Source organism: Arabidopsis lyrata (assembly GCF_000004255.2).
Source record: "Arabidopsis lyrata subsp. lyrata unplaced genomic scaffold ARALYscaffold_3, whole genome shotgun sequence".
NCBI classification, from domain to species: Eukaryota; Viridiplantae; Streptophyta; class Magnoliopsida; order Brassicales; family Brassicaceae; genus Arabidopsis; species Arabidopsis lyrata.
The window spans coordinates 15,073,687-15,086,431 of NW_003302553.1; the positions used below are offsets into that span (position 1 = coordinate 15,073,687).

General features: G+C 37.2%; 2 protein-coding genes across 3 annotated transcripts; one reads left to right on the top strand and one right to left on the bottom strand.

Annotated features, from left to right (window-relative positions):
* Positions 1-671: 671 nt before the first annotated feature.
* Positions 672-5,446, top strand: LOC9319826 (TORTIFOLIA1-like protein 2). Its single transcript, XM_021033890.1, has 8 exons — positions 672-1,711; positions 2,041-2,761; positions 2,874-3,068; positions 3,154-3,256; positions 3,356-4,005; positions 4,201-4,881; positions 4,970-5,135; positions 5,297-5,446. The coding sequence occupies exons 2-8, from the start codon at positions 2,108-2,110 to the stop codon at positions 5,308-5,310; spliced, it is 2,463 nt and encodes an 820-aa protein (XP_020889549.1). The 5' UTR covers positions 672-1,711; positions 2,041-2,107; the 3' UTR covers positions 5,311-5,446.
* Positions 5,447-5,485: 39 nt separating this feature from the next.
* On the bottom strand, positions 5,486-8,603 carry LOC9319827 (probable serine/threonine-protein kinase PBL17). 2 transcript variants are annotated; one of them, XM_021033894.1, is made up of 6 exons: positions 8,113-8,603; positions 7,517-7,851; positions 7,295-7,430; positions 6,664-6,800; positions 6,410-6,533; positions 5,486-6,192 (listed from the first exon to the last, which is right to left on the bottom strand). In XM_021033894.1, the coding sequence occupies exons 1-6, from the start codon at positions 8,189-8,191 to the stop codon at positions 5,678-5,680; spliced, it is 1,326 nt and encodes a 441-aa protein (XP_020889553.1). In that variant the 5' UTR covers positions 8,192-8,603; the 3' UTR covers positions 5,486-5,677. The 2 variants fall into 2 exon arrangements, with proteins under 2 accessions (XP_020889553.1, XP_020889552.1); XM_021033893.1 differs by having other exon boundaries at positions 7,517-7,854; positions 8,113-8,507.
* Positions 8,604-12,745: the final 4,142 nt, after the last annotated feature.

A 12,745-nucleotide genomic window follows, 5' to 3' on the forward strand; every position in this document is an offset into this window, starting at 1 on the left:
CAATTCCTTGTTAAAAATGAGAATGTAATTATTGATTAAAAACAAACTCTTGCTAATATATGATTTGATCTCTTTGTGCATGGTCTCTCCTTCAATGTTATATCTCTTTTCTCCACTATATATAGATTTGAAGAAAAGTCACGATGGCAATGCTTTTAGTTTCGGTATTCCGGAAACATATATGATATGGTCACGGCTCATGGGCTCACGTTATAGAGCGATGACCAGGAAGCCGTCGAGCTTCTAAGAGCATCTCCAATGGAGGGAGATGGAAGTTCTCTTATGGAGTTCTCAGATGAAATCTGATAAAAAATAAATCAAAAATGGCTAATTAAGAGAGAATCGTTTCTTTGCAGAGAGTTTTAGGAATCCATGAGAGCCGATGACGTGTCGCTATCGGTTGGTTGAAGGGTTTTACGAAAGGAAAAAAAGAATGCCCCCGTGTTTTTCTCTCTTCATCGACTCCCTCTCTTTCTCTCCGATGGCGACGTTACGAAGCACTATTTCAATCTCCGATCAACGCCAAACGCAGACTTCCAATTTTGCCGGCGAAGATGCAGCAGAGGAAGCCGACGGCGAGTAGACCCAGTGGTACCCCATGGTCGTTGACTCTCGTGAGTTTCCAAAATCCTAACTCTCCTCTGTCTCCTTTTAGCATAAATTTTTCAGGTTTTTGCTTGCAGGTGGTGATTTATTTTAATTGGACTATTGTGTGCGTTTCTGACTGCGTCCTGGGGAGACCATAACCTGAAAATTCATTTGATCTGCAGTAGAACATAATGTTTTAAGTATGGCTTCACTTTCGAATGCTCATGATTTTGTCTCTTCACATGTTTGCTTATCTTTATAATGAAGCTCGTCTGACACATTTAGGTGATAGTAGTGCCATCCTCTCATCAATAAAACAAGCAAAAATGATTTGTTGTTGAAGGGTTTTTAGCTTTGGGTAACACCATGTATGCTTTTTTATGGATTTTTGAAGTTGGAGAAGAAATGTTTAAACACTAACAATGATATTCTTCAACAATGATTGTTCATTGTTACGTTATCAGCTCAAAATGGATGTTGGCCGTGCTGCTTCAAGAAGCGATTTGTCGACAGTGCGGGACGCACTTGAAGTTTCTGCAGAAATGGTCAAGAAGGATGCCAATAATGTTTCAGACTATGTTCAGCGTCATCTCAACATTTTAGCTATAAATTGACATTGATTACCTCGCTTTAGTTATTTATTTCAAGCAGAATTACATGGACAAAACAAAATGTAAGGTGACAACAAAATATCTGGCCCAAAAAAGGCCCAGTGATCTCTGAAAACATGCGGTCATGTCAGGTAGAAAAAAAAAAAAGTTAGTTATTGCGGTCAAACTTTTTTTCCTCTTTTGTGTTTAAATTTCCAAATCTCAGTGTACCCCACACACAAAATTCGAAAAACCTCGCAACGAGCGCGAGATTCAAAAATCAAAATCAACAACACGCGAATCAAAGGAAATTGAATCACACGCGCCTCTCTCCTCGAACTCCGTCTCTTTCTCTGCTAAAAAAACACTTGGGGCTTCGCGAAACAAAGCAACTCTCTCTCTCTCTCTCTCTCTCTCTCGCTCTCTGCTTTTGAATCTCCGTTTTATTTCTCTCCACCACCTGAGAGAAAGCAGAGATTATCTTCATGGCTTCTCAATCATTTCGCTCACCATTATCCTCGTGATGCTTCAGAGTATGTTTCGCTACTCTCTCTTGACCTTATTTTTTCGTTGATTTCAGTTTTACTGCATTTTTCTGTGTTGTTCTCTGGAAATAGAGTAATGCGCGATGCAAAAATGGTTGAATCGTTGATTTAGAGTAGAGAAATCTCGAAATCGTTGTTGTGTTTTTTTGTTAGTAGCATCTTCTTCTTTCCAATTTGAGATTGCGCTGATCCTATTTCAGAGCAAATTTAGGAGATAGATTTGATCTGCTGAATCAGAGATTTGTTGAATTTGCTATTTCGATTCACCAAATCCTTCAGTTACATGTCTCAGACTCAATTCTAGTTCGTTCTTTCAGGTATTGTGTTTGAGGATTCAAGTAGCTTAAAACTAATGTGTGAATAGAAAAAGAGAGAGGAGGATTTATGAAGACCAACATGCAAGTAAAAGGAAGAGGAGGAAACATGAAGGCTAATACACAACAAGTGATTTTTGAGCTGAAGAAGAAGGTTGTTACTGCATTAAACAAGTTAGCAGATAGAGATACATATCAGAGAGGAGTTGATGAGCTTGAGAAAACTGTTGAGCATTTGGCACCGGATAAGATTTCGTGTTTTCTCTCTTGTATATTGGATACTGATTCGGAGCAGAAGAGTGCTGTTCGGAAAGAGTGTATTAGGTTGATGGGTACTTTAGCTAGGTTTCATGAGGGGCTTGTTGGTCCATATCTTGCTAAGATGGTTTCAAGTATCGTTAAGCGGCTCAAGGATCCAGATTCTGTTGTGAGAGATGCATGTATTGAGACAATGGGTGTTTTAGCTTCGAAGATGAGTTGCTATGAAGACCAGAACTATGGGGTGTTTGTTTCCTTGGTGAAACCGCTTTTTGAAGCCATTGGTGATCAGAATAAGTATGTGCAGTCAGGTGCTGCCTTATGCTTGGCCAGAGTCATTGATAGCAGTCCTGAAGCTCCAGTTGCGATTATACAACGCATGTTAATGCGGACAGTAAAGCTGCTCAATAACTCACATTTCATCGCAAAGCCAGCAGTTATTGAGCTTAATAGAAGTATCATCCTGGTAAGCTACTTTTAATACCCTATAATTCTTTTCTGTTTCTGAGTCTGAGCCTTTGCTGCTACTATTCTCATGTGGTTGTATAATGAAAAATGGGTAACTGACTCTAATCCAGGCTGGTGGGGCAACGCCGAAGGGTGTGTTGTCCTCAGCAATGTCTAGCTTTCAAGATGCCCTTAAAAATAAGGACTGGACTACTCGTAAGGCAGCTTCTGTAGCACTTATGGAAATAGCTGCTACTGGTGAAAAGTTTCTTGGACCTCTGAAGGCTTCCTGCATCTGCTCTCTTGAATCATGTCGCTTTGATAAAGTTCAAACTCTTTTTCTAAAATCCACTCTCTTAAGGATGATAATTTTTGGAGTGAAAGATCTAACTTTGTGCTTTTCTGTTTTAGGTGAAACCAGTGAGGGACTCAGTTATCCTTGCCTTGCAATATTGGAAAGGTGTCCCTGGGTGTGATAGTCCAGAGCCATCTGAAACTGGATCCTCTGTAAAAGGTGGGTTAAGAAAATGAATCTTTTGCATGTTTATATTTCTTTTTTGCATTTCATAAGACTCATAGATGCTCTTTCTGTTTATCTGTTTTGTAATCACAGAAAGTTATAATGGAGCTCGAGAGAGTAGTGAACTTTTCAGCACCAGTGACTCTAAAGTGAAGGATGCCACGTCTATCAAATATGTAACGGATTTGGCAAGGAAAAAGGTTCCGGTTTCTGCCAGGCAACCACCTACACGTTACAATGAGGACCCTCGAAAGTCTAAACAAGATAATTGGCATATTGACATTGCAGTCCCAGAATCTTCTATTGTCTCCAAGGTTGATCTTCACAATGAAGAATCTGAAGGCAGTTGCATCACCAAGACGTTTGCAGAAGCGACAACCACGCCAGGAGTGACATATGAGTACATTCCAATAGAGGATAAAGCAGATTGCTATGTAACAGGCGGAGTCAATGAAAATGATGATATCAAGTCTATTACAGTTTCATCAAGCAGTTTCAGGGCAAGTGGTATGGGGAATCCCGCCATAACGAGTAAGCATTTTCCAGGTGAAGAAACTGATTCGGAAGAGCAGCCATTCTCAACAAAAGTGAAGGATCGTACAAGCCTTGACTCTTCTGTAACAGTGTCAAGCTCTCAAATCAATCATGACTGCTGTGCTAAGATTGCAAATGAAATGGCTTCTGTACGTAAACAACTCTCAGATATTGAGGATAAACAGTCACGTTTGATAGATCAGCTACAGGTTAGTGGATTATCTGTCACAATCTAATGTCCTTTACTCAGTTTACAAATTTAAAGATGCTCTAGTCAACCTTTGTATCTTCAGGATGTGTGTTCTCAATAACTCAGCATGATTTTTGAACTGTCTTACACTATCCTATGCTTAGGAATGGCTAACTAATATATGTTTTTTTATCTTCTTCTGTTAAACTTGTAGGCCTTTTCAACAGGAATAATGAACAACTTTTCGGTTCTTCAATCTAAGGTGTCAAGCTTAGAATATGCAGTTGAGGGGATAGCTCAGAACGTTGTCTTGCATTCAGATATATCAAACTCCAATTTTGTGAAGCACAACCAAGGTAGTACCCTGTCACCAAGGCTCTCTAGTTGCACTTCAAGAACTTCTACAGATATCCGCAATCGGCAATCTACATTATCCACTTCCAAGTACTCAATGGCAAGGGAGAACAAAACACATATAAGAAGCAGACTAAATGAATCACATGGCATGGAGAAGACACGGAGTAATCCTTTAGGTAAGACTGGTCAACAACATACTAGAGAGGACATTTGGAACAACATTGGACAGGGAAGACAAACATTGATCCAGACCCGGACATCTTCTGATTCAATTCAAAGCATAAGACAACATTATGCGGAGGTGATGAGTGGATCAAGAAAACCGGTGACAGGTGTTTCTTGTGAAGAAGTGGTTGAATCAGAGTATCTAGATGTGCTTTCTTCTGGTGATGAGCTTGCGCTTGTTGAGCTTCTTGACAGAACTGGCCCTGTGCTGGAGAGTATGTCATCACAGACCATAAATGAAATTCTCAGTATTCTCCTGTCATACCTCCTCGAACGAAGATTCATGAATTCAATACTTCCTTGGTTGCATCAGGTAAAACTGTTGAAATCATACTTGAATTGATTGCTATTACTACTACTGTTGGAATAATGTTACTGAAAACTCTATTCTCTTCCACTAGGTCGCTGACTTGAGCACTACAAATGGAGCTAACTATCTTATTCCATCTGCGAGAAAGAGAGCTCAAGTGTTGTCTGCAATTCAGGAGGCTTCAGGCATGGACTTTTCAAATCTTGCTGAGAGGAGAGCAGTTACCCAGATAGCAATGAAGTTGCGCAAACTATGGGGTAAGCTAAGATCTCTACTTGCACTAGTACCTACTTGGTCTAAGGATCATGCAGAGAAAACTTGCTTATAAACAATGTACATTCATAGAAGCTATAATCTTTAAAGCGGTACACTATTAAATCTTCATATGATTAAAAGTTTTCCTTTTGTTTTTCTGCAGGAAAATGCTCTTGATCATTATGGTGTGCTGAAGTAGACAGATGTTTCTCCTTAGTTGAATTAAACTTGTTGAGAAATTCTACTCCTTCCTTTGTTTTCCACGTGTGTACCACATATGAAATCATTTGGATTATTCAAGTATGTTTCGAAAGTTTCATGTACACTCACTGAAGTTACTTGCCAACACAACTAACACAAATAAGCGTCTCCAAAATTCATTTGAATTTCGAAGAAACATCAAATTGCGTAATGCACTAATATTTGTAATCCAAAAAAAGAAGATCCCAAAACGAAGACTCAACTTATTTATACATTTAAGCCAACTCTGCTACTTTCTTATCTTACAGTCTCAAATCACTGGTGAATCTTTCTGTCTTGAGTCTTAAATTTTGGTAGTATCCGGTTCTGAAAGAGCAGAAACATATTTGTCGGTGTCAACTGAGGCTTCACTCTTGCTTCTACCACTTTCCGGTCTTCTCCTCCTCTGTCCATCCCCATCTCTTGTGCCTTGGGAATCACTAGATGCTTCATATAAGGTTACAGACTTGCCCCTGCTATGGAGATTAGTCATGACTTCCTCCTGAGCATCTCCGTCTTCCTTGAGAGTCTCAAGAACTTCTACAACATGATTCATGAGGGGCCTTCCTTTCGGGTTTTGACTTAGGCATTGGTATGCCAAACCAGCTACTTTCATCAACGCCTTAGTGCCGTACTGTCCATCCATTCGAGGGTCTATGATCCTCAAAAGCTTTTTGTTGTGATTCAATAGTGGTCGTGCCCACTCTACCAAGTTATGCTCCCTGCAAGGTCTGCTTTTGTCCATCGCCCTCTTCCCAAGGAGCATCTCAAGGAGAAGTACTCCAAATCCATACACATCACTTCTGGATGTCAAATGTCCTATTACGACAATCACATATACGACCCATTACAAAGCAGTTACATAATGTGATCGTCTCAACATGCATATATTTAAAAAGGGTCATTTTTAACACTGGTTGAAGAAACAGCTATGACTTTTAATAGGTTCTTGTGTCAGTTGACCACGCTGAATTCGAACTTATTTTACCAATTTTAGATGCCAGACAAATGCTAACGGAAAATACTAAAGACAGACCTGTCATTACATACTCAGGAGCAGCGTATCCGTAAGTCCCCATAACACGTGTTGACACATGTGTTTGATCTCCTCTTGGACCATCCTTTGCCAGTCCAAAGTCAGAGAGTTTAGCATTGTAACCCTGCAAAAGCATTACACCTTTCAGGGACAACATAGGCGAACAAATTGAAAAACTAGAAAACCAGGTTTCACTAACAATTCTATACCTTTGTAGACTATCTATTGAAGAACAAGAATTTGCAATAGCTGACCTCATCCAGCAATATATTTGCTGTCTTCAGATCCCGATATATGATGGAGCGTTCAGCACCATGAAGAAATGCAAGACCCTTGGCTGCATCTAGCGCAATCTTCATTCTTTTCGACCATGTCAAAGTGCATCCAACTCCTGTCAAGTGTTCCAAAAGAAGACACATTTCGTCACTACTCCATTTATAATATGGGAACATATAATCTGTATTATATCCATGCATATGCTTTACCAATTCCTCTTCCAGATATTTATAATGACTACGAAGTAAAATATCCCCTGAAGTTTGTAATTTTTGGTCAAAAACATTTAGCTTCCTGACTAACAACTTCTATCCTGATTGATTTCAGAGCACTAGCATGTGCTTGGTTTGAAAAGCATATTTCAACAATGGATTCAGTCAGATTTGAAAGATGCAGTTCATATGATCCTTTGTTCTGTCTACAAAAGATTAGCTTATAAAACTGGGATAACTATTACTCATTATGCTCCACCTTTGGGCAAGTATATGCAATGCAAGAATGGTATTAACTGTAAAAGCGTATGCCATGAGAAAAGCATTTTGCAATTATCAAAAGCAAGTACGTAGATTTAAGTTCCAATCTTCATGTTTAAGATGACGGGAAACTTACTTCGGAAAAGATGTTTCTCCAAGCTCCCCATTGCCATGTATTCATAGACTAATAACCTGTGATCATCTTCACAGCAGTAGCCTATGAGCTTGACCAAATTCGGGTGACTCAGCTGTCCTAAATAATTGACTTCAGCCTAGAAGAAATAAATATCAACAGTTTCAATAAAATCACACATTCTCAAGTACATACATCTCTAATTTGTGACCAGTCACAGCTTACCAGCCACTCTCTATCTCCCTGGAAGCCCTCTGGATTAAGTTCTTTGATAGCAACTTTTGTAGACTTGTAACCAGCCCTGACAGACTCATCTATAACTCCTTTATACACCACTCCGAAACCTCCCTCACCGAGAATATAATCCGGCCTGAACTGCTTAGTAGCAATCTTCATCTCTTGGTAAGTGAAAATATCAACATTTTCATAACCTGGATTAGACTGAAGATCTTTAATGTTTTTAGGAGCCAAAGGCAAGCCACCACCACCACCACTTGCACTCACTTTACCAACTGAATCTTGACAATCTGACTTCATTAGATACACAGCTGAATTTTTCCCTGCTGTCCCAACAAAACCAGTATAGTGAAAAAAAAAAACATATCATCAGATTGAGAATTCATAAACTTAATTCTGATCCGACTTGAAATTTCCAATAGAACATCACCAAAATCCCAATTTACCCAGAAACCAATATCATCAAACAACTTTTTTTGATCATTAGGAAACCCAAAACTGCCAGAATCGGAAGAACCCAGAAAAAAAGAAACAGAACCCTAAAAAGGGCAAAAATGAAGAGAGATCCAAATCCAAATTGAAACCTGGTGTTGTTTTCTTCTGGTAGTTTTGCTGTTGAGAAAATTGGTACTGATGATCTTCAGCGCTAAAGCAAATCCCCATTCGAATTCTTCGCGAAATCCGAAAAAACTCTCTCGCGTTATCTGCTATTCGATTCCCATCACATTGTCCGTTAAAAACGAAGACAGATCCACAAAGAAAAAAAAAGCTCCGATCTCCGACGAGACTCCGAGAAACTGGCTGATAAACTCGAAGGAGAAAATGGAGGAAGAGAGATGGGTTTCTCGGAGGAGGTCGGAGAGAGAGAGAAGAAGAAGAAGAAAAAAAGGTAAGAAGATAATTGTAGAGAGAGAGAGAGAATGAATGATCCGTTGGAATCGATGGATTTGAGACTAGCCGCCAAAAACGCAAGGCCAAGCGAAGCGACCTCACTTTTTTTTTTCCCTTCTTCAACGGTTAATACGTACGTTATGTTAAAAACATCCTTTCACTTTGATTTTAAATTTGCTTATATACGTTTTTTTTGTACATTTAAAATAGGTTAAGAGATTTTAAGTTTTCCCTTTAAAACTACACCTACTTCTTACCAAATTTTATTAAAAAAATATTTATTGAGTTTCCAAATCTAAGAGCATCCACAATGGTGAATGTGTTAGTATGGGTGTAAATAATTTTTTAGTATTATAATTAGAGAGAGAAAAGAGAGATAGAGAGATAGAGACAAGAAATTTTTTTCTCTTTTTATAATACCCACACCCGAATGCAACTCTACATGTGGATGTTGTTGAAAAGCTATTTTTTGCATTATTTTTCTATATTAAATTATATACACCCGACGCCTACATGCGCCACTGCGCTTGGTCTAAGCAGGCAAAAAATTTGGTCAATGGTCAATATTTTGAGTGTTTGTAAAGCATTAACTATTGATGTTGACTAATTTTTTTATTTTTTTTTGGAGAATTTGCAAACAAAGCATAGTTAAATTTTGTTTTTGTTTGTAACTGATTGGAAAACTATATAAATTTAAGTGTAATAAATAAAATAAAAAGAAAAATTAATTAAATGATTTTAATCTATGGTTTATATAATACTAGATTGATAATCCGTGCTGCGCTCATATCGATTATAACCGACGAAGCTTAAATCAATTTTTGATCCAATACTTATAGATTTTGAAATCAACTGTGTAACGCCCCGACCGACACACCTCTCTTAATGGGCCCCACATTCTCTCTCGGCCCGTGGGCCAACCCGTGTCCGACGGCCGGTCCGCTACGTCGGGGAGGTTTTAAAGACTTATTTACCGACCCTACAAATTACCACATGATCTTTCCCCGTGTTTTGTCCTCACTCACACAGTTCCGACAATCACTTCCCGGAAGGTCACCCATCCTGAAATTGCTCATGCTCAAGCACGCTTAATTGTAGAGTTCTGTCAGGACGTTTGACCGGAAAGATAAGTGCACTCTGGTGACATAGGTGGCCAAATCAATTCTTTTAAACCTCTCCGCTTGCACCACCACATTCCTGAAATCGGGGTGTTACAATTCACCTCCACTAACAGATCGCAACGTCCTCGTTGTTCACCAAGACCGTCAGCCCCTACGGTGTGAGCCCTCTTGACTCCACACTCGTCTGGGTTCGTCTCTGATACCACTTGTAACGCCCCGACCGCCACACCTCTCTTAATGGGCCCCACATCCTCTCTCGGCCTGTGGGCCCACCTCTGTCCGATGGCCGGTCCACTACGTCCGGGAGGCTTTAAAGACTTGTTTACCGACCCTACAAATCACCACATGATCTTTCCCTGTGTTTTGTCCTCACTCACACAGTTCCGACAATCACTTCCCGGAAGATCACCCATCCTGAAATTGCTCCAGCTCAACCACGCTTAACTGTGGAGTTCTCTCAGGACGTTTAGCCGAAAAGATAAGTGCACTTTGGTGACATAGGTGACCAAATCAAATCTTTTAAACCTCTCCGCATGCACCACCACATTCCTGAAACCGGGGTGTTACAAACCGTACCTAATTATTTCAGAGATCTTATATATGTATTAGTTCTACCAATAGGATCGAGGGCGAGTTTCTATATTCGTATGTTGTCAGCAATTTAAGAATAGTTTCGTGTCGACAACAAATTTCTTCACAAGAACATAAGGTACATAATCTGAATTCTTCTTTAGGTATGTTTTGGATGATATATCATACTATTAATAAACTTAATAAATCTACTTATCATCTAAAATCTGATGATGAAAGACAAAAGATTTCAAAATTGTAATCTTATATTTGTATGGTTAACATGAAGACATAATCTAGATTAAAATTTGGTTCCAACAGAAAAAGATTGATATAGAGACTAAAAGTTCTTAAAATTTTCTTTGAAAACAACATTTTTGGTCTATTTATGTGGCTTTTCTTCTTCATCGACAATCAGAATCTTTAGACCTTCTCTACATGTTATTCTGTCTGGATATAGCAATGTAAAGCTGGTCGTGTGAAAAGTAAGGCCTAGGTAAATAAGTCCTACTCTTTTCAAAGATTGACCCTGGCTTTAGTTGATTGTTATTGCAAAACAAACCGCTAAAGGTAACTATCTTCGACGCATCATGAATGGCAACTTTGTGTCTGATGGTGTAATCAGAAGCCTAGCGATCAAAACTTTATTACCAACCCAATCTCACGTAGTAATTTTGGCTTCTCAACAAACTCGGCCATTAGCGTGATATGTACCCTTGTTCCATTCATATGACCACCTATAGAATCAATATTTCTGAACAACGACATCACTAGACAACCAATCTTTAGGCGAAGCCTACAGTTTGGTAATCATGAAACCTTGATACTTTTAAGAAAATCAGAAGTTAAAACAGGATTAGCCGTTCCACATATGTCAACACGGTCTATACTATGGTAATCATTAAATATTGGTTAGTTGAAAACAATGTTTAGGAATGAGTACTAACCTTGTTTCTAGAACATACTAAAGTTTAAAACAATGTTTCTGAATGAGTAATGACTTTGAAGATGTTCAAGCATAGTCTCATTTATTTGGTTGACCATAAAATAGCTCATTGTTGGAAAAACTTAGGATCTTTTTCATCCTGCACCTCTGTAATATCTCATAAGCTCTTTCCATATTGCTTCAATAGGATCTTTTGCTTTGGTATTGAGAAACTCTAATGGAATATCGATCATAGCTTCCCCATCATTAGGTTCTGCAATTTTCCATCGCCAACTATTGATATCCACTCAGAAAACTCTTTAATGTCCTTTGCCTCAGTAACACTCAAATTGTTTGCAAAAAGACACATATTATTTGTCAACTCCTATACTCTGAAGTAATCCAAAAGATAAGATGAATTAAGTGCAGCCAAATTTTTTAAATCTGTTTATTTCTTAAAAATCAACAATTTCATTTAAACGTGTTAAGTTTACAATAAATCCAAAATTTAACAACAATGATTTTTCAATTATTCGAAAATTGTTTCTAAAAATACATTATTTTATAGTAAATGAATAAGCTCCTATCATTTTTAAAATATTTTGATGTTGAAAAAAATAATTAGTTTCCTAGAAAATGATTATGAGTGTCGTTTCTCTTTTATCATAACTATTTGTTATGTACCTTTTTTTAACTTATAACCATTTCAAAAATTAATGTTTTTGAGAAATGCTCCTTTCTAAATTCTCATTTTCACAAAATTTCCTTTCCTAAAACCTTTTCAAAATGCCTTTACAAATCTGAGATCTATCCAAATACGGATGTAACATTATAAAAACATACAAAACTACCTTTATACGTGTAAAACCATATAAATACATTGTAAATATTTTATAAAACCTTATAAAACCCTATACATATCTCATAAGACCTTATAATTACCTTATAAAACCATATAAATACTTGAATCGAGTCTCCGAGGAAATGAAGACTGGTCAAGAAGTACCTTCTAAACCTTATAAATCTTTTTATCTTTAATGATGGACATATTTGAAAATGTACAGCTAAATAAAGCACTTTTTGAAAATGAGTACAAAAAAGGGAAAATACCCCTTTCTAATTTTTTTTAGAGAGTCCCATTTTTTTACTATTTTTAATTAAAAATATTTCACATGTAGCTTTTTACTATGTGCGTTCATTTACCACTCATATATTTTCAACCATATTTATTGTTAATTTTCTGAAGAAACATTATTTCACGTATACATATTAATTGTTTGAATTTTTTTAACAATTTAGTCAACATATATTATTTTAAGATTGATTTTCTTATAATCATTGATTTAACAAAATATTTATGGAATTTAATTTTATCACTTTCCTAAAAATAGTTTTGGACTATTTCATATATTTATTATAATTCTTCGTTATGTATTTCTTCCCTAATAAATATTTTACCTTCATGAAAAATGTTTCAAATGATCGTATTTTTAATCATAATTCTTCTTTCTTACATTTTCGTTCATAAAAGTTTTAAAAGTCTTTGGAAAAATTTCCGATATAACGTAACAATTTGGTAAAATTTATGTAATATTCAAATATTTGAATTCATTATCACAATAATTTAATACATAAACACAATCAAAGAAATTTTTTCAATATAAGATTTTGTTAAAATTGAGTTCCTCCGCGACACCCCAAAGGCTCATA